Below are 20,779 nucleotides of genomic sequence, written 5' to 3' on the forward strand. Positions count from 1 at the left end.
AGCCCCAACTCCAAATGCTCATAATGGAAGGTTCAAGCAGGAATTCGAGTCTCCTGCTTAAAAAACACCTTGTTCTGCTGCATGCAAGATACACAGACAAACAAAAAAAGCTGGTTTAGCTCTAGTCCTTTTTAGCTAAAAATTATTTGCACTGGAAAACCTTCTGACCAGCCTAACTGTATGCACATCCTTAGCCAAAGGCAGTGGTTATGAAACACCATGTAACTACCCCATTTCACATGTCATTCCCTGGGACAGCATGAAGACATTGAGGATATCACATGGGGCCACATGTGAAAACATATTATTACTCAGTTGTCACGCTGTCAAAAGCTGCAACCACTCACTGCTCTAGTGAGCCATGAATGACTTGTTTTGCTCCTGCTCAAGCTCTCCTGGCAGATATAGAAATACTGAGACACAAATGCCCACATCTAGATCTAGAAGGAAGGGATGTTGAGATGCTGAAATGCATTTTTTACAGTGATCAAGGGCAAGTGCTGTGGGCAGAAGACAGCAGATTCTCAAGGACCCAGGTGCCTGCTCTGCCATTTTTGCTTCATGCTCCTAAGACAAAAAGCTTGCATAGTCTCCCTGTGCCATCAGGCTTCCCCATCAGGTTCAATCTCACCCTGGTGCTCTGATGATGATCAGGGCATAACAAGACACAAGGGGAAGCAGGATCTGCCTGTCCATGAGGCACCTGCAATGCACTGAAATCACAGGGGCTGCAGAAGCAGAGCTGAGGGCAGATTAAGACCCATTACCTTTTGGCTATTTTGAGAAACCAAGTGTAATAGTGAAGCTGTTCCTCTTTAGAAATGGGTGACAGTGTTTGCATGTTTTATGGGGATTTGTCTCCAAGGTACATGCACGCAACCCCCATTTCCCTAGTGTGGCTGACATGGGAATGCTGAGAGGTGGACAGACAAATTAAGATGAAGTTTGCTGCTCAGACTTTCAGTGAGCATACAGCATTCTTATTTAAAAATAATAAGATAATGGTAGTTATAAAGCATCTGCAACTCAGCATTCAGGAAAACAGGGAAATTTGATTAGAAAAACATTTCAAACCCCCAAAATAATGATATACTGCAGTAGAAGCAACAATTAAAAAAACAGATCAGATAGATGTTAGGGAGGAGCAGAAGAGACAGGCAGTCAGCAGGGCTGATGGATATATCCCAACAGAGAATAGGCAAGATTTTGTTGTACTGAATATGAAAAAAGTTACATTCAGTGGGCAGGTTATCCTGTGTTACTTCCAGCCTTTCCAGTGGGCAGGTGATTTAGTATAGGCTCAACTGCCTGGGATGTGTATGAAGCTCTGTTCTGGCCACAACAAACCCTGGAGTGTGCTCTTGCTGTCCATACTGCAAAAATAAGAGTACAGGAATGATGTCTGCGCCATAGGGAGTACTGATGCATCATTAGTTTTATGGATCCACTTCCTCAACATGTAGTTAATGAGTCCAGAAACTATAAACACCAAGCCACAAGCACGCCCTGTTGTGTCTACAGACAGGTGAGCATGAAGAACCAGACATCATGTGGACATTTCTGTTTTATTTCAAAAGGAACCTCAGAAGCTGCATGCAAGGAACATCAGCGAACACATGGAAAGTCACCCAAGCCTTTACATCAGTTGTGCTGCCCAGCCCATCACTGCCTTTCCAGGATTTGCCAAAGGAACCCTCTTATGAAGCTGCAGAAGGGTTACTCCTGGGTGCACAAGGATGGAGCCTGTTGTGTCCCCATGGTGTCCTGGCCTCCTCCCACCCAAAGTGGGGCAGGGGCCTAAATAAAGGGTCTTACTATGGGATGCTGCAACCAGCTGGCTTTTAAGAATATAGTAATGGATCTGTCTGTCTATCTTATCTATCTACCTACCTACTACATACACTTTTTAGTGTCTTTCTAGATATAAAAATAAGAAATATAATCTCTATACACCAGTGTAAGATATTATGTTGTTACATATGTTTGAAGCATTTGATGCCAGGTTTCACTGTTGCTTTGCACAGCAAGATATCCTCCAGTTGATCCAATATATTTTGATTAAAATAATAGGTGGAGAGTGAAGTACACAGAGCTGCCCTCACTCACAGGCACAACAGCAGCCAAAGACGAGGGCACGGTGGCATGGCAAACCAACCTCCCTCAGGTTTCTGTCCTCTACAGGGTAGGAGCCCCTGCTGACTACCTTGCTACTGAGTGATAATCGGGGTGGAAATTAAATGGCTGGAACATTTGCTTGCAAGTACAGAGGGGGGCGAATAACAAGGGAGGGGGAAACAGTTGATACATAGCAGTTGCATAGAGCAGTAAATATTAGCATCAATTTTGCTTATCACAACACAACTGCACATTCATTACAGCTTTCCACACCAAATCCATAAGTCTGTATGTGCTGAGCCAGTGGCTTGCCATAGCAAGCAGCAAATAATGAATGATGTATTACCCCTCTTTTAATGGATTGGTTATTTCAACCTTGATGTGATGAAAAAAATGACAGCAATTTTGCTAATACATGTGTTTTCTGCTCTCCCCCTCCTTTCAAGTAGGGCAGAAAGGTGTCCTTTAACATTTACAGCCATGGAAGAACACAATATGTATGATGGTAAGTGACTATAATGTAGTATGCCATAAACTCTAAGTACCACCTGGTTTGAAAGGAAGCTGATATGAGGTATAAAGAAGGTATTTTGCGCATGACAGAGGTAATAAATTTAGAGTTTGCTGGAGGATTTAGATCCAACTGGAAATAAATTCACTGCAAATATTTTTGAAGTATTGTATAGCTACATTAAGAAAGGATTCTGCCACTGAGTCAAAAGTGCTTCTGGTTTAGTTGGTGATATTACAGCTTTGTCAGTCAAATACTGATCATATCAATCAGTATTCTATTTCATACTGATGATGGGAAATGTATGGCATGAGCGATGTTACTATATTCTCCATTAAAATACAACATCCAATTCAATAGCAAAGAATTGCTGGTTCATGTCATTTTTGCAATAAAGAAGAAATTGGATAGGTGCATCACAGCCCTCTTCCTTTCTTATGCTCTGCTTGTTCATGAGGCCAAGCTGTGACCAAGAAATTTGAAAAAGCAGCCAGAAGCAAGTCTCCATGAGCCTAGGCCCACTCCCAGGATGTAGCAACTGAGAGACCTTGTCCCATGGAGCTCAGAGCAACACCACCCAATTCAGCCTGCACAAACCCAGGAGAAGCAGGTGCAGTGGACATTCCAGAGTTCATTTCAGGGCTGGCAAATTCTTAGGATTAAAAAAGATTCATGTTTGTTCAAGGCAAGATGCTAAGATTCATGATTTGATCCTGAGGACACTGCCATCAGTGGAAGGATTTCCACCAATCTAAAGGGACTTTGGATAAAACCTCTACCTTGGCTCTCAATTTTGTACCATCTTCTTTGTCCTACTGTGCCCCCACAGAATGGCAGAGGCCCCACACTGCTCTAATCCTTGGCAGGAGCATGAAATCATGCTGGGAACTCAAATAACTCCCATGGCATGAGGACAGCTCTGCCCTTCAGTAGGGCTGGATGCTAAGCCAGCTGTTAAACACCGCCTGCAGCCAGCTGCACATTCTCCAGCTGCTGCGGTTCTCATCCCTCAAAGAAGAGCCACCACCTCTTGGTGATATGGCAGTCCTCCCTTTTTTTTTTGTTGGCTTGGACATGGAAGTCCCTGCTACCCCAAAACTTTTTGACCCTCACTGGATATTAATTTTTCATCACTCCTGTTGCTTATTGGAGTTCCCAGTCTTAAAAGTTTTATCAGACCAAACAGACTGGATCCAGCAGTGGTGGGAGTTGCTCCTGATGTTTTATCATCACAAATATTACTGTTTTACACCACAGCTATCTCCCCTCCCTGATGAACTCTGACTAGCCGGTTTCCCTTCTGCCACTTTGCTTAAGTCACATTCGCCCTTAGAGAAAAATGTGGCAGCACCATGAACAGGAATGGAAAGAAGCTCTGTCATATGGAGAGACTAGGATGCAACGTGATTATCATGTTAACCAGCTCACTGCCCTTAGGATGCTTGGCCCACATCCAGCAAAGTGACATCAATACAGTGCTCTGGGCATAAGCTGCAAGTCGTCAGATTGTACCAAAATGTCAAACAGCATCCTGGATGCTACAGGGATCTCAGGACCTGATCAGCAAAGTGCTGCACATCTGGCCAGATGCACGCACCCTCAGCAACACATGCAGCATTGCACGGGGCAGCAGCTCACCCACCCTCTTTTGACAGCCATTGAAATCCTCACATGAACACCTGGGGGCAAGCAAGCCAAGGAGTACCCTTCACAACTTTCTACACCAAAAATTAGATGCAATAAGATAAAAATATTACATGGACATCTGGCCTTGTCTTGCCAATAGAGACCCTTTCTTGTAGGATTTCTATATGTCTTTCTACTGAAATTTAAGTATTTCAGGGAGCCTTGTGTGCTTTGGCTTGGTAAATCAGGGATGTGAAGCCATATAGACCACTGGAGCCCTAGCAGCTCTGGCCAGCAGGGTTCCTCATGCTGATGAAATTCTGGCACCCATCTGTTAATGAGATGTAACCCACCCACGGTGGGCAAAGGCACCGGGCTGCCAGTTAGAACACTTTCCTGGTGCTGTCACACACAAGCTGGGCCAGAGCTCGATTCCAGGCATCATGTGGCAAATTCAGAGTCAGGACTTTGCTTTCAGTGGCTTCCTCAGGCTTGGTAGCAACATAGCCACGCCCAGTCTTGCTCTTCTAGCAAATGAAGGTTCATTTCCCAGCCAGTTTATCTTTTGTCTTTTACCTAATCCATCAGTGAAGTTAAAAAGTTGAATTTCCATGGCAACAGACTGTGAGGTCCGAGAGAAAGTACTAGGAAGGATGAAGCATCTGAAGTAGATCTGGGAAAGGGAAAGAACAAAACTAATTACAAAAATTAACAGTTATAACAGAGGGAATAAGGAAAAACAGAAAAAGGACAAGTCAGATAATCTGCTCCTAGTGTGAAGACTCCGTTTGTTTTCTAACAAAGCCATCGCTGGTGAACACACCCTTTCGTACACACAGAAACCCCACTTGTTTCTTTGTTTCCTTTGAAGTCAACAGCAACTCCAGCAGGTGCAAGATATGGTCATCCAGGGACCTACAGGGGAATTCTCAGCCATCAGGAAAATTCCTGGTATCTGCCTCTTCTCACTTAGTGAAAGCCCATCACATATTTTCACAAGCCTCTATTGAAAGAACATCACCACCTCCACAGATAGTGGGACAGAGTTGGAGATTTTAAACATTTTTGTCTAAACAGAGAACATGACAATGCATTTTTCCTTTAATCGTCTTCTCAGAGGTGCAGTGATCACAGCCTAAATCCACATTTAATTGCTGCCAATTGCTTGCTTCCTGGCATAGCTCTAATGCAGGCTCCTAACTCATGACAGGGTGCTCCCAGGGGACCAGTTGCCAATGCCCCCAGCATCCATATCACATGCCCCGTGGAGATAGTGGAGTCAGCAGGGTGAGCCCAAAGATGGATGGCACAACTTCAGTGAGGGTGAGCAATGGGGGATCCAGGTGGGAATACAGATATCCCTCAGTGATGCTGCCATCCCTTTGGGGTTGGATAAATTGTCACACAGGAGGCCGAGTTGTTGCAGGAAGGCTGGCAGTTTTCTCATATTTTTAATAGGGTCTCCTGCTGTGCCTGAGCTGCAGGCACTGAGGTAGGTCCCGTGCAATGTGCTGCCATTATTTCACAGCTGTCACACAACGCTAGGGCTGACACTGTCTCAAACCCAGTACCTCACCTTTCCTTTAAGCAACATCATATATTGCCTGTCCACCTTTGTTACCACCTTCCCCTTCCAGGCGATGATCTAGGACCTACAGTTCTTCCCAGAAATCCAATTAAGGATGTTGCATGAGCCTCTCTTCAGATGAAAGCCAAAGATTCATTAAGCCACAGGCTTGCTGCCTATATCCAAGGAGTGAAGCATGCGCTTCCCTCCGGCAGTGCTCCCTCCCCTCCTTCCCGCATGATCAGCACGTGCTGCACATCAGAGGAGAAAAGAGGCTTTGGGGTCTCTGCGTTCTCCACCTACAGGGAATTTTTCTCCCTTATTCAGGAAAGATAGTGGAGGTATGCAGTACCAGACCCTGAAAACATTCTGGCAATGTTTGGAGGGGAGGCAGGCAGATACGGAGAGAAACCCCTAGCGCTTATCTGGGATTTATAATGTGCATGGGCCTTTGTGACTTAAATTACTGCCATTTTTCTGCTGCTTGATCTGAGAGCATATTTGAGTCAATCCGAATATCAAAGAAATTCAGAAAGGCAGTGGGACAAGGAGTCGGGCAGAGAGTGACAGGAAAATAAGAAACCAGGGAGGCGGTACAGAGATGGTATTGCAGATAGACCAGATTAAGAGATGAAAAAAAGAGGTGACGTGCCTGGCCAGTAGGCAAAATCCACTTAACTTAAATACGCTTATTTTTTTCCACTTAATTTTCTCAAATAGACATTTTACGGTCTGTTCATAGGCTACACATATTCTATTTGAAGAAAAGGTTTTCTGACAGTGGGTGACAGGAGAGCTTTACAACAAACTACTATAGAGCAAGCCCTGCTGTCAGTCAGTTCCCCAGAACCACGTCTTCAGAATAAACTTAGAGTTTGACCTGGCTTCCAGGGATGTGTATTTTGCGCACTTGGCCAGAAAGAAGCATAAACAAAACCTACCAGATTAAATGACCCTCTGCAACCTTGAAAACTGAAGGGGAATGTATGTGTGCATGGTGGGACACAGCAGAGCTACTGAGCTCTCCAGCCTTCTTCATGTGGCTGCTGATGGCTCTAGGAGGTGGAACATGTTCATCTCCATAAAACGAGCAGGAAGAGAATGTCCCCAGCCCCTCTGCAAAAGGAAGAGCTAATCATGCCTGAAAAACCAAACCGCTACTGGTTTTATTATTATTCCCTTTTCCCAGGAAATTACTCCTTGTCCATAATGCCAGGAGAAGTCTTGGAGGTATTAAGGGAGAGCATGCCAGCTCCACAGCATGTTCCACATCATTCTGATTCTGCAGAAGTCCTTTACTGGGTCACAAGAGCAACTCTCATACATGAATAAGAACCATAGCCTGTGTTTAATAGGCAGGATTCACCAGTAGTGGATGACAGCACTGCTAAGAAGAGGATGGCTGTTTGGAAGCTTTATTACCATTGGCTTAAAGGCAGTAGGAGACATTTGCAGCCATAAAATTTTATGCATACATATTATGTGTCTGTGTACATAAATATATATCTTAACATATGTACATACACACATACACAAATCTATAGTTAGAATTTTCCCACTCAAAATTTTATACTGCCCCTACCATGTAATTAGCATTATTATTCTATTAATTAAAATGTTCTGGTGTCTTGAATTTAAAGACAAACACATATGGTGGCTTTTATTACTAGGAGTATAAAATAATCAGTCTTTGTTTAACTCTGAGCTAACATTCCTCTCACTTTTCCCTACATGCCATTTTGAGGATTAGCTTTGCCGTGATCTCCTTCCCTCCATTACTGATATTGAAATATTCTTACTTCTCATCCTTCTTTCATTGCTCCTATTACTTTCACACATTTTCTTCACATGGTCATGGGTACTTACTGTTTTTATGATTTGCACATTTTCACCCATCTATAAATTGGCTCACATACAAGCCAGTCCAAATTACATTTTGATTAAAAAAAGAAGACAAAACAATGTCATTTTTTCCATCCAGCTTTCAGACTGGTTTTGCAATGAGCCAGCTAACGAAATCTTGACTTATCTGCAGTTTCCAGGTTGGATTATAGCTGCAGTTGGGGGGCCATTTTCTGCCTCTCTGTTTTGTTGAGAATCTACTCCAAACTTGGCAGCTACTGAAAAGCTGCGTGCTCTTCTCGCAACTTGTCATCTTCCATCCTTATTCAGGCATTCAACTTGGCTATCTTTTAAGGCTTAAAACTAACATGTTATTATTGTATCTGAAGATTCTTCAGACTTTGACTCCTACCTATTGGAGAAATTCTGATTTCTGTTTATGTACTTGCTCATAATTTGGGTTCTGTTTCCAATCTGTCACTTGCTAAACCATCTGTGCCATCTGGAATATGCCTGGCCCCAATTTGGTGGAATTCTCTTCGTTATGAAATTCATAAGATGCAGTCTGCAGATGCTTTCACTGCTTCTCTGACAAATTTACTTAATTTGGCAGCTTTGAGGTTTGCATTTTTGTCAGTTTCTAGGCCCACATCTTGTTCTTATTATTGTGCCATAGATGGTGGAGGTATATGCAACATGGATACATATGGCACACGAGAAACCTTCCAGTTTCAACAGCTTTGACATACAAGTGAACACAAAGATTTGGCTACCCAAGATCCTTATGAGCCATTTTCCCTTAAATATACCATAAAGTCACAGGCACTCGAGAGTGCAGGGGTGACGTGAAGAAATACATAACTGCACAGAAGGTCACCATCAGGTTTATATTCCAGATTCAGTCGTGCTGCAGATAACAGCATCTAGGAAGAAGTGGATTAGCCAAATCTCAAATATTTTACTAAGATGAAATCATACCTTAGTCACCAGTAGATAAACCCTTCTGTCTGTTAGAATTTTTAGCTTGTTGGAAACAAAAACATCCTAAGGATCTGATTTTGGTGCTTTCCAAAACAACTAGATGGGCCCAATAGGCTCACAAAGACTGATGAAACTGGCCAAACTTTTAAAGGTTTATCTGAATAATCCCTGGCTAAGCGCAATGTGCTGGATCAACCATGGGTAAAATGGAAGCAAACAGGGTCTGCGTGCTTCTAAATTTGACATTATGAAGGTTACTCACTTCTCAATGTCCAGAATGAAATAACTTACAGGAAAAAACTCCTAATTTTTTATTTGCTCTCTCACTCCTTTTCTGAAACAAATTCAGCTCCCAGGAACTAATGTTTTGAGGTAAAATGGTAGAAAAATATGGTCCAAAGAGCACAGATCTTAAAAAATAGCCAGAATTAGAAATGTATTAGATTTTATGTGCAAGAAAAAATGAACTTTTCTGTAAGTTTTCTCCCACACCCATTTAAATCATGAGTTCCCAGACAGAGATCATCAAATGTGAACATGTAAAGTGAAGCATGTTAATATGTATCTAGTACCTTACAAAAGCAATCTGATTTCCATGAGGGTAACCCCTCCTAGCAGAAGTAATTTGGAGAAAATGTGAAAACCAAGGTAATGAAAAACTCTGAAAGCCAGATGGTACCTAAGTCTATCCTGCTGTGCCTACCTGTTTTTCTCTGTCACTCCCCCATGGCTGCTGAGGCTCAATTCACTTCACATTACGGCATTAAACAAAAGTTTTGATGATTGTCATTTAGTCTGCTAGACTGTCATCAGAAAACATTCAAAGTGAGCAGGTGGCCAGGGAGAAACCCTACCAAACCAGGTTGTGCTCTACATTAAGAATGAGAGAGGACACTGTTTACAGCAACCTCCACTGAATAATTTCCTTATGGCTATTGACACTGCCATGTGTTTTGTATGGCAACAGCAGCTCTTTGGAAAAAACACTACAGTAGGATAACAGCAAATAAGAAAAGGAAAATCAACAGTCTTTGCTGGTTACATTTTCTTCCTCAGCGTAGAGAGTCACAAAGCTGTATTTTGCATTATTAAACATCAACCCAACTGCCATGGCTTGAAGTTCCTACTAAGATCCGATGATCAACCTGATACCAGGTTATGGAGGTATACTGCATTTCCATGTCCTAACTTTACTTCAGATATCTTGTTATTGTGATTACAGTTCTGTTTAGTAATAATAAACCGCACATGATAAGGTTATGAGGTGCTATCTGAATTAATATTTGCTAATGTCATTAGTGTAAAATACTCCTTTGTAAGATGCAAAGTGGTGGTGGTCTGGATTGATGCTAATGGGCAGCATCCCAGCAGGAAAACGATGTGTGCTTCTTCATGAATGCTGGAAGGACTTTGTCTGCTAGCCAAAATGTCTCTCCTACTGTTTATAAAGCAGCCCCCCCCCCCCCGAACTACCCCCCTTTTTACAGCTCATTACTGCACAGTCTTTTAAAGGGATTGGCTGCTGTTCAATTTCATGATTTCAGAGTTGCAGAAAAGCACCTTTCAGGGTGTCTAACCTTCCCTCCAATCTCATGGCTACTCAGTGTGCTAGGTAATATTTCACTATGTCTCTTGCTCAGAAATACTCTTTTCGTTGTTGCTGTGATAATCCCAAACAAAAAGAAAATCCATGGATCCTGTGTACTGCAAGTAATTAGAACTGTGGCTGCATATCAGTCCTGCAAAGTTGTTCGAGTCAGGATTTTAAACATGAAATGGCTTTTGGTGGATTCAGCACTTGGTCTCTGAATAATACAGTCAATAAATTGAGAGTGCCTCTAAAAGATGACATTTTTATTCTTTATTGTCCTCAATTAGTGCTGCTATAATTTCAAAAAAAAGCTGATATCTCTGCTGTTCATAGGATACTGAGATTGTGGTGAAAGGTATCACATTGTTTGTGTTGTAACTTTTTAATTCTCCTAACAATTTTTATGATTCCCTTCAAATAACGGATCTCCCTTGTGCACTCATATTTTCAATTTTGATTGTAGGCAATTAATTTTTATTACCATAAAAAAGCCTTCTGACACTCTTTTATGATAAGCTTGTTTTATTTATCTAGTCGTTAGCCTGTGATGAAAGTGACACCTCTAACAGCTCAGTCTAAAACCTTCTACTGGCAACATATACAGATCTGCTGTGATGCATTAATCTTTTATTAGATTACAGTTATTGTAAAAGCTGGCATTCAATTGTCTAATAGGTTTTCTTAATTCTAATCTTCTACACTCTAAAAAATAGCTAGAGGTAGGTGCTAAAAAAGGTCTGAGGCTTTACTGCAGTTGAATAGTTTCCTAGGCAAGAACTGGCAATTACTTACAGGCTTTTTAGAAATTAAAAATCCTTTTATTTCATTTCTAGCTACTGCCACATTTTAATAAAACATTTGCAAATTCCTGAGAGCAACAAACCATTACTTGACAATGAGTGATGTTTTTGGGTGGACTCCATCCTGGGCTTTGATTTCTCAGCATCGGGTGGGACTGAGAGTGGCTGAACCAAAAATCTTTGTTTGGGATGACCAGAAGTGCAAATTTAGGAGTGTATATTTTTGTGGCCTTGGTAGTTGCTGCAATAATAAAATATGTATTCACTGAATACAAATTTTAATTAACAGTCTCATGTACTGCAGCTGGAACAAAAGATGACACTAGCCTTATAACTATGGAAAACACACTAAAGAAAACCAAGGAAAACAGGTTATAATTTCATAGCGCAGAATATGCTAAGGACTGAAAAAAATGCTGTTTCCTGAGGAATTTGCCAGGGGTTTTTTCTAGCTTCTTTCTAATTCACTTACAAATGCATAAATTGTTTTAACACTCTTTAGGTCATAAAAAGCAAATTGGTAGGGTAAGAACTGTTTTTCCTTGTCAAGTTGGGCACCCTACCTAGTTACAGAACTGAAGACTGTCTGCTTCCTTCTCACCGTGCCATCATGATCAAAGGAACAGGATGCGAAGATTTTCCTCATTGGAACATGCTGCTGTTCAAAGCCCTTTGTAGGCACCTCACAGCAAAACACAAGTGTCTGGTATGAGATGAAAAGAGAGAGCGCATGTATTTATTTATTCAGGATGGCATTTTGTGGCCCCAAAAGAAATGTACGTATGCATGTATGCACGTACATCCATAAATGGGGGTCGTTAAGGAGGAGAGTGCTGTCAGTGGGGCTCTCTCTTTCCCCTGGGCAAAACCCTAGCCTTGAAAAGGACTCACAGGCTGCCACTGGCTCCTAGTGAGGCTCTGCCATCCCTTCCTCTGTTACCAGGCAACATTATCAGTGATGCTGCACATGTGCACTGGACATTAATTACCACTTTCTGCTCGCTGTTTATATTTTCATTTATGCATTTTCCTATAGAACCATGAAGCATTCTCAAGCGAATGAGATTTTCGTTGAAAGGATGTCTGTACCCATAAGCTAACAGATTCAATGGGTAAAACATGCCCTGGTACAGGGAAGGAGGAAGACTCCTGTGCTCCTGCTCAACTTCAGCCACACTGGATGCAGCCTCAGCCCCAGTGTGGTTGGGAAGGGCCATTGCCTGCAATCCAGGGCTTCCTGGCACTGGTTTCCTGCTATGGCAGGTGTTTATTATGTTGAGGAATTAAACCCTCAAACCACCAAATAAGACTTGCATTGGGATCAGCGGCAATTTTACCTGAGCTGAGTATTTCAGCATGTGAATGTGTCACCATCCAGATAGTCAAGGTGTGACTTTGTCTAGTTTTGTAAAAACAGATGTCAAGAATCAGACATGTGAAAAGGCAGGCAGTAGTTATAAAATTATTAAGTACATGTTACGGTGAGTGCATGGTGATCTGTCCCCCTGTGCAGGAGAGACAGGCACTCGAGGAACAGGAATGACATCTATATAGCAATTCCTCGTTCCTTCACTCTGATATATAGAAAGGCTGTTATTCAAACAGATACAGTCAGGAGACATCAGGGCTTGGGTGAAATGTATGGTGCCCCCTTTTACACAAGACAGAGCCACAGCACAGGCCATTCTCTCTCATTCTACCCAGAGGCCTCATTTCTTAGCTCCTGTTTTGAGGCCTGTTTTCTACCAGCTTTAATTACACACTGCTGTTTAAGGGAGAAGCAATGAGCCACGCACTGCATGGCTATTAATGGAAATCCCGTTGGTGTGGGGGGACAGCACAGAGCTTAGCACATGGAGAATAGCAGCACTGAGCTAACCCTGCCTGGGTCAGGCACTGGTGGTGGGGCTGCAGGCAGGAGCACGTGGCATTGCCACCACCTGGCCTCCTCCACTGGCCTGCACACGTGTACACGCTGAATAGAAATTCTGCACATAAAGAGACTACGGTCTGTGAAGAAAAATGTGGAGAATAAAAGGAAGTGAACTTGCTAGGCACATCCACTGACCCATCTTCAGGCTACGAAGGTCTCAATTTCTGAGCATCAATGTCAGAAATGTCACAGCATTCTGATTTTGACTGGCTGCTACTACTACCAATCCTCCAAGAACTTACTCCCCGACCTTCACACTGTTTCAGATTGAAGTGCCCCAAATCATTAGTCCCATTTAAAAAGCAGGTAAGGTTTTACTGTTGCAGACTCTCTCACCACCATAAACAATACCCCCTTTTTGCTTCAGAAACACTCTTCCATCATTGCTCCATGCTAGTGTAGTCTCTCTGTCCACAGGCAGCCTGCGTTCTCTCTCTCTCCACACACACAATAGATGTGAAAATGTTCCAGAAGACACATGACACGATTTCAGAAAGAATCATCCATCTGTCATCACCTTGCCTCTGGTTTCACTACACTGACACAATACTTTCAGTCTCTTACAAGATCCTGCAAGAACAAATTTAGGTATATGGCTCTTTTAATCCTCATAAATCTGGAATTATCCTAATTACCATGAAGAGACATCATTAAAAAGGAATGGCTGTGTAACTACCTTCTCAACATCACTGTCACTACATTGACAATTTAATTAAAACTGCTGTGCACTTAGTTTGTATCAATAAGGAAGATACAGAATTTTTTAAATTCTCAGGCCACACTCATCAAAATGTACCTCAGTGTCGCTACTTAGAGATTACAGCAATTAACAGATTTTATCAATCTTGAAGATACATGAATATCTCAAAAAAAATGCTCATCTTCGTATGGGATCTTCATGCCAGCATATAAATGGAGTTGACTAGAAATAATCATCTTTACTGCAAAAGACATGACCCTGAGTGTATGAAGGTCATGTTCATTATATAATACTCCACAATTTGTCCTGTGCTTTGCTGCCTGACAGAAAAAATGAAGAGGTATGTGAGAGAACTAGAAGGCAAACAAAGAAAAGATTAATTATAAATTTATTGTGTAAGTCTTTGTCAGCAGAAGTCTACTCTGACTCTGGTCTCGCATGCTCAGGTATAAATCTGGAGCAGTTGCCTTGGTGCCTGTGAAGTTACAGGAACCAGGTTCTTACCCATCGAGAGCTGCTGCCACTGTCCTTCCCAGATCAAAAACTCAGGGAACTGCTTCGGTGACTTCTGCCACATTTTGTGACTTTCTTCAAACATGGAAGCAGCCTCACTGAAAACCTCTGCTTTACTTTTTAATAAAAATATGTTTCTAATACATGTGAGCCCTTAATGCTTCAATATTGAAAAGCAGCTACATGAGCCCCAAAAGCACTTTCTAATCTCATATTATTTAAACCAATCTCAGGATTTCTCAGAGCCTGACTAATGACTTTCAAGCACTGCAATGACCCCAGCTGGTGATGTGATATCCACTTATTTTATTTACTAAATTACTTTATAACAACTGCTTGCCTTTTCACATGTCTGATCCTTGACATCTGGTTTTACAAAAGCAGAGACAAAGTCTGTTCCCGCAGGAAAGCTGTGGCACTCACTGCAGTCTGAACCTCTGCCAGTATTTTTTTAATATGGACACAGAGCACTGACAATATCCTACCTTCACAAAGCACAGCTTAAGAAGACTGTAAGACACACTTGGCCCAGAGATGCAAAAGATGCTGACATAGTAAAGGAAAGGCCAAGCAATGAAGAGAAAAGCCATCTCTCAAGTCAGAGAGATTGAAGCACACTGGAAGGGGCAAAGGTTCCCTTTGACCTCCTGTTCTTCTCTGACATGCTGGTCTCTCTGGAAAGATGAAATTCAGATATGACCCCTACCTGTTTTCCTGGCATGCACCTGATTTGCTGTCCTGACAGAGGGAAGCAGGAAAGTAAAGCAGATCAAGTCATTTGCATGCAATTAGTAGGAGGAAACAGGCAGTGCTTTCAGTGCCAGCAGGTTGTATCTGCTGGAGCAAAAGCCAGCTCTCATGAACTACTGCCATGACACCTAGGAAAGAAACTATGCACTGAAAGACCTGGATGCTGTGCAAAAAGGCCAGTGCTAGGTTGAAGAGCAGGGGATCCAGGAAGAAATGCTGACCAGGAGGTTAAGCTGTCTTGCCAGTGTAATAGGCTGGGAAGGACATGGCCTGCAGCAGACTTTGCCATTGCTCTCAAAACCAGCAGCCTTTGTTCTAACATTCATTGCTGTGTATGCAGAGCATGGCTGGGGTGTCCTGGCCACAGCCCTGAGCTAATGGGTGCTGCTGTCATAGAGCTACTGGACTACTAGAGCTGCCTCTTAGTAAGGGCAAAGCAAAGATAAGGTGGTCCTGGCACTTCCTCCCTACAGGATGGCAGCATCCAAAAAGGCCAGCTGCAGGCTAGATCCATGTCTGTAGGTTGCCAAAAACCTGAGTCAATGGTAAGGAATTACAGTTGAAGTTTGCTGAAGAGAAAGCATCAGGGAAGAGGGAAGGTTTGCCAGAAAAATAGTAATTTGAGAGATTGGTTCTCTATTGTGCTTTGTTTCCACGTGGAATTCTCATAAATATGTGTTTTTCTGCTTCTACTTTATTTCAGAGGTTTTTTTGGGGGTGGGGGTGGGGGAACAGCGTGTGTTGTCTCCCAACTGCGTTGTTTATGTTCTCCTCAGCTTGCACACCAGCTGCATGGCAACATGCTGCAGGTTGCCAATAAACACAACTGGAAGCTGATGAGACAAGATCATCTTTGAAGATTCAGGCACACTGTTCTCCTTGGGATGACATGCCATGCCAGATTAAAAGCTCTCCGTATATCCAGACACTGGCAACAACACGGACACTTCATGCAACACAAATGCTAGTTTAGTACGGTCACCTCCTGATGCAGGAACCTCAAGGCTGCTTAGTTTTAGAGACAGATGAAGAACATTGTCAAGCTCATTTGACTTATACACTCTCTCAAAGCAATTGTTCAGGTTTTCGTTTAAGTGCTGTCTGGTTTGTTCGACTGCACATCTCGTCTAGAAGTCATCTCATGCACATACCTGGATCTCCATCTCAGACCTTCCCTTTCTCAGTTCTCCTTCTGTTCCTCAAGTAATCAAGTGAAGCCCTGCGAAAACTCATGGCACTAGATGTAAGTTGTATTTGATCTTAGCTAGAAGTCTCACTGTGCTGGATATCAACACTGACCTGTTCCAGACTGGTGACTGTGTTTATTATACTCATCTATGTTTAGAAAATTAATTAATTAAATAAATACACTGCTCAGCTCAGAATATATCTCAGCACCCTAAAACAATTATGGAGCAATCACAAACTGGTTTTGCATGTAGGAAAATAAAATGGTTTTGGAAAGACAATTTACTGCACTTTAAACTTCATGAATCTTACTAGTGCCACAAGCAGGAGTATTGGATATGGTGAAGACATGTTGATCTGACAAAACACTCTGGCCACTGAGGAATATACCTGTGGAATATACTGTGGAAAGCTCTCTTATATGGTTCCGAATCATGGGTCATCTACCGCCACCACCTACGTCTCCTAGAGTGCTTCCATCAATGCTGCCTCCGTTCAATCCTAAACATCCACTGGTCAGATTATGTGACCAATACATCTGTTCTAGAGCAAGCAGCAGTCACAAGTATTGAGGCCATGTTACTGAGAACACAGCTGTGATGGGCAGGGCACGTCTCAAGGATGAAGGACCACCGCCTCCCTAAGATCCTACTCTATGGTGAACTTGCCACTGGCTGCCGCATGAGAGGAGCCCCGAAGAAAAGATACAAGGACTCCCTGAAACAACATCTCAGCCTTGGCCATATTGATCAACAGCTGGTCTACTCTGGCCTCAAATCGGGAGGCCTGGAGACACACCATCTACAACACAGCTGTCTCCTTCGAGAACACACGCAGGATCACTCTCGAAGAAAAAAGGCAGCGCAGAAAGAACCGTAAATTGCAGAATACACCATCTAAGGAGTCTTTCTGCTGTGCCTTTTGCAATCGGTTATGTCTGTCACGTATTGACCTCATAAGCCATCAACGTGCCTGCAGCAAATGTGGATAGAGCCTTCCCAAATCTTTGTTCGCGAAGCCTCGCCATGACATGACACGACATACTGTGGAAAGCCTGTGCAAAGCCTTGATGGCCATGGGATGGGACCTGTAATGATGGCATTGGGATTGGACCTGCTTCATGAAAATGGGATGATCTTAATATGAAGTTATGCTGTGATGTTTGCAGTCAGTGGCACAAAGCCAACAAGCCCTGTCAGGACATGCCTACTTTGCAGGGAGGGCTCATCAAATCTTTGGTCTGCCAAAACACAGTCAACTGCCCAGAGTAGCTGGAATGCCCAAAGCAGCCTGCAGAAGACAGCACTGGCAGCCACATAATCAAGACCTCACTCTGTGCTGGATTTAATCCTCAACTTCCCGATTAGAGGAACTCCTGGTCAGAAGCTGGCTAACATTTCCTGAAAGAAATGGGGCATTGGCTTTGAATTGCCTCCTTGAAGAGCACCAGATTAGTGTTGGAGCCTCATGCAGACATATTTGAATGTCTCCCAGAAGAGGTCATGAATCACCTGTTTGCTTTTCCTCTAGAAGGAGGAGGAGGGAATTCAAAAAACACAGCACAACTACAGGACATTCAGACTAATCTGGGTCACATCACAACTGCATCTCTGAGGTGTGGAGTTCTATTTTTGCTTTGTTTCCTCCAAATTTCACTAACATCACCCAGCCTTAGGAGGCAAAGTTCTTCATTTTCTTTCACCCTAAGTAATCCCAAATCAGTCACTGGGATAGCATATGACATGAAACCATGATCCCGATCACCATCACAAATTAAACCCAGCAATGGCAATGAGCAATTAAACAGGTCACTTTTCAATATTTCCTCTAGCTCAGTGCAAGCTCCTTCTCCCTTCAGTAATGCCACTGCCTACAGATCCTTTCCCAGTATCTCCTCATTATAGATTGGTGAGACTGGGGATAATGTAAGGCACACAGTGGATCTATTTCAGCTAAACCAAGACTCTGGGCAATACAAGCTCTTTTCTTGTAAAACATTTTTTCTCTTTCCTGCACTAATTCCTCAGGGTAGTGGATGAATGGTGTGAACTGCGGTTGGTTAATTTTTATTAATGTGATCTCTCCCTCTCCTTTTATTGGTTACATATGGGCATGAAGTTGATTAGCCAAGGGAAAAGTAAAGTTACACATCATTTGTCTTTTCTTACATTTCCATTGATCAATCCATTCAACATTATCCATTTCCCATTAATTTTCTATTTGCGGCACACCTTATTTTTAGAACCATAGTTAGCAAATTGATTTGCTGCTCTTAATCAGCAGTTTCCATTTACAGCCTGGGAAGTGGGATTAGCACAGCACACTTGCCATTTCATCTCTGTCAGTGATACTTCATGCTAAATAATTTCTACATTTGATATGTTTTGCTGATTGAGTTTGCCTTCTGAAAGAAGAACAAGCTATATGAAAGTGCAGCCTACTCATTGGACTCTAGGCCAAATCTCTAGCATTTACTATACAGATTACAGGTCTTTCCAGCAACATTGTGCACAAAAGTCTAAGGAAGCCAAATATCTCTGTTCAAAGACAAAATCCAGTGGTGAGAAAAACATTGCCTCCTACATTCACACTGCCTTCAACCCTCAGATGAAATTCGACCAGAGACTCTGATTATGTGATGTTATTGCTTTGAAAAAGCACCAGGAAGGTAGGATGGGATTTTTTTCAAAGCATCACAGAAGAGTGATTAGGAGATAATCTGCTAATTTATTGGATTGTTCAGGCATAATGCACACAAATGACAGAGTAAGAAACATTGCTGTTTTTCTATTAACAGTTCCACATAATGCTACCTTCCCTCCTGAGACTTGATTAAAATGTAATTTAAATTGCTCCTGTCTTAGAGCTTCATTGTCTATTATCTTGAACTGAGACAGAAGCTCCCTATCGGGAGGATCTTTAATGCCAGAACATTACCTGATCTCCTCACTTTTATTTCACTGTAGAGAAATTCCCCACCTTTCTCAGCTGATCTTGCTCAATATGGAAAGATGATGAACATCCAGTACAGGTGATGGCATCCAAAAGAGATGAGCTAGTCAGTAACTGATCAGCTTTTTCTTTTTTTTTTCTTTATTCGGCAAAAAACACTACCAGCTCCTGTTACCACGTATTTTAGTGGACAAAAAATGCAATACAACATGTGATCTATTGCTCTTGCAATTCTTTTCCCTAAATTAAATAAATATCAGTTGATATATATTAACTTCAAACAGGAATATGCCTTATTACAATACATCGTTGCAAAAAAAAAAAAAAGGAGTCATAACTTTCTGGCTTGCTACATACTGTTTTATCAATTGAAACTATTTTTAAAAAATGCATTGCGTTAAAATAATTTGAAGGGAGAACTATTTGCCATATAGTCTGATTTATGCACTTTTTTCCCCCTTTCTCTACTGAAAACGAGAATTATTTGTCAACTAAAACCATTACTCAAGCAGACTGAGTGAAAGCAACCTTTTTCTTACTATCTCAGTGCAAAATCCCCATCCAAGAGACATAAATTGTTACATGGAGCTCTCTTACCACACACTAATTCAGTAACAAAGTCGATCATAACACCGCAATAGAAAACAGCAAACAGAGCTCCATAACAGAAATCAGTGATGTTTGTTACAGGTTCATTTCTCTTTATTCCTTAATTCAGGAACAAAGACAGAAATTTTTCTCAGTGTTTCACGCTGGGTCATAGCATAGTTCATTTTTACAGAAATTGGCACTGTAAGTTAACTGAAAGGATTAATTTCATAACCATTTTCTACGACACAGCACTGATGCTGATCTCAAGTCCAACGTTTCTGATTTTGCTCAGTATTAGAGTGCTCCACAGAACAGCCATGCAAAAATCTCATCTCACTTCTATTCCCTTTACATCATTAGCAGTTTTTCACTTGCATGACAACCAGGCAGCATGAATAATTTTAAATGTTTCTTTCAAAAGTGCTGTGAAATCTCACCATCTCAGACAAACATGAATCTTAAATTGCAAATCTGTTTTAGGGACTTGCTAACTTCCCTGGAACACAGCACACAAGCATTGAATAAAGCTATGCCTATATTAGTTAATTAAGTAAGACTTGGAGAGATCCCCAGGTCCTGGGTTGCAGTTGTCCACGTTATCCAAAAGCAAAAGGCTTCCCAGGCATAATACTGGTGCTGCTCCAGGAGGGCTACCAAACTGTGGCCGAGTACAGCGGGGACCCAGCCACACTCTTCCCAGCCTAGAGACGTCAGTAAACTTCACAGCAGCCCACTGATTCCTGCCAGTTGGCATCAGCTCCCAGGACTGTTCTCAGGCACGCTTAATTTACTAGTGTAGATACTAGCATAAATAGTTTGAAGTACCCATGAGAGATGTGGAATAAGACTAAGACCAGCTGGAACCACTTACAGAGGTGCAATGTTAAACACATGCTGAGTGGGAGCAAGGCTGGGGAAAACAGGACCTGCCTGAGCAATCAATTTCACAACTATTTACACAACTTGAGAATATGCAAAATACTATGCTTGTTTATTTGTATCTCAAAAACCCCCTGCAAACTGGACACTCCATGGTGTGAGGTACTTTAATACAGTATCAGTGAAAAGTATTGCACGGTAGTAGTTTTACTGTATATTCAAAATGCATTTCCTGATTAA

At 42.1% G+C, this 20,779-nt stretch overlaps 1 protein-coding gene across 6 annotated transcripts in view; it reads right to left on the minus strand.

The window, feature by feature from the left end:
- The window catches only part of TMEM108 (transmembrane protein 108), a 163,730-nt gene that overhangs the window by 32,802 nt on the left and 110,149 nt on the right, over positions 1-20,779 (minus strand). The window contains exon 1 of one of the 6 annotated variants that reach the window (XM_017838037.1): positions 4,829-4,893. The exons of the other annotated variants lie outside the window; for them this stretch is intronic. Coding sequence (XP_017693526.1) covers positions 4,829-4,865 — 37 coding nt within the window. The 5' untranslated portion in view covers positions 4,866-4,893. Of the gene's footprint in view, positions 1-4,828; positions 4,894-20,779 lie in introns of those variants that run through there. 6 annotated transcript variants of the gene reach the window in all.

This window comes from Lepidothrix coronata, unplaced genomic scaffold (assembly GCF_001604755.1).
Source record: "Lepidothrix coronata isolate B3197 unplaced genomic scaffold, Lepidothrix_coronata-1.0 Scaffold321, whole genome shotgun sequence".
In the NCBI taxonomy this organism is placed as follows: Eukaryota; Metazoa; Chordata; class Aves; order Passeriformes; family Pipridae; genus Lepidothrix; species Lepidothrix coronata.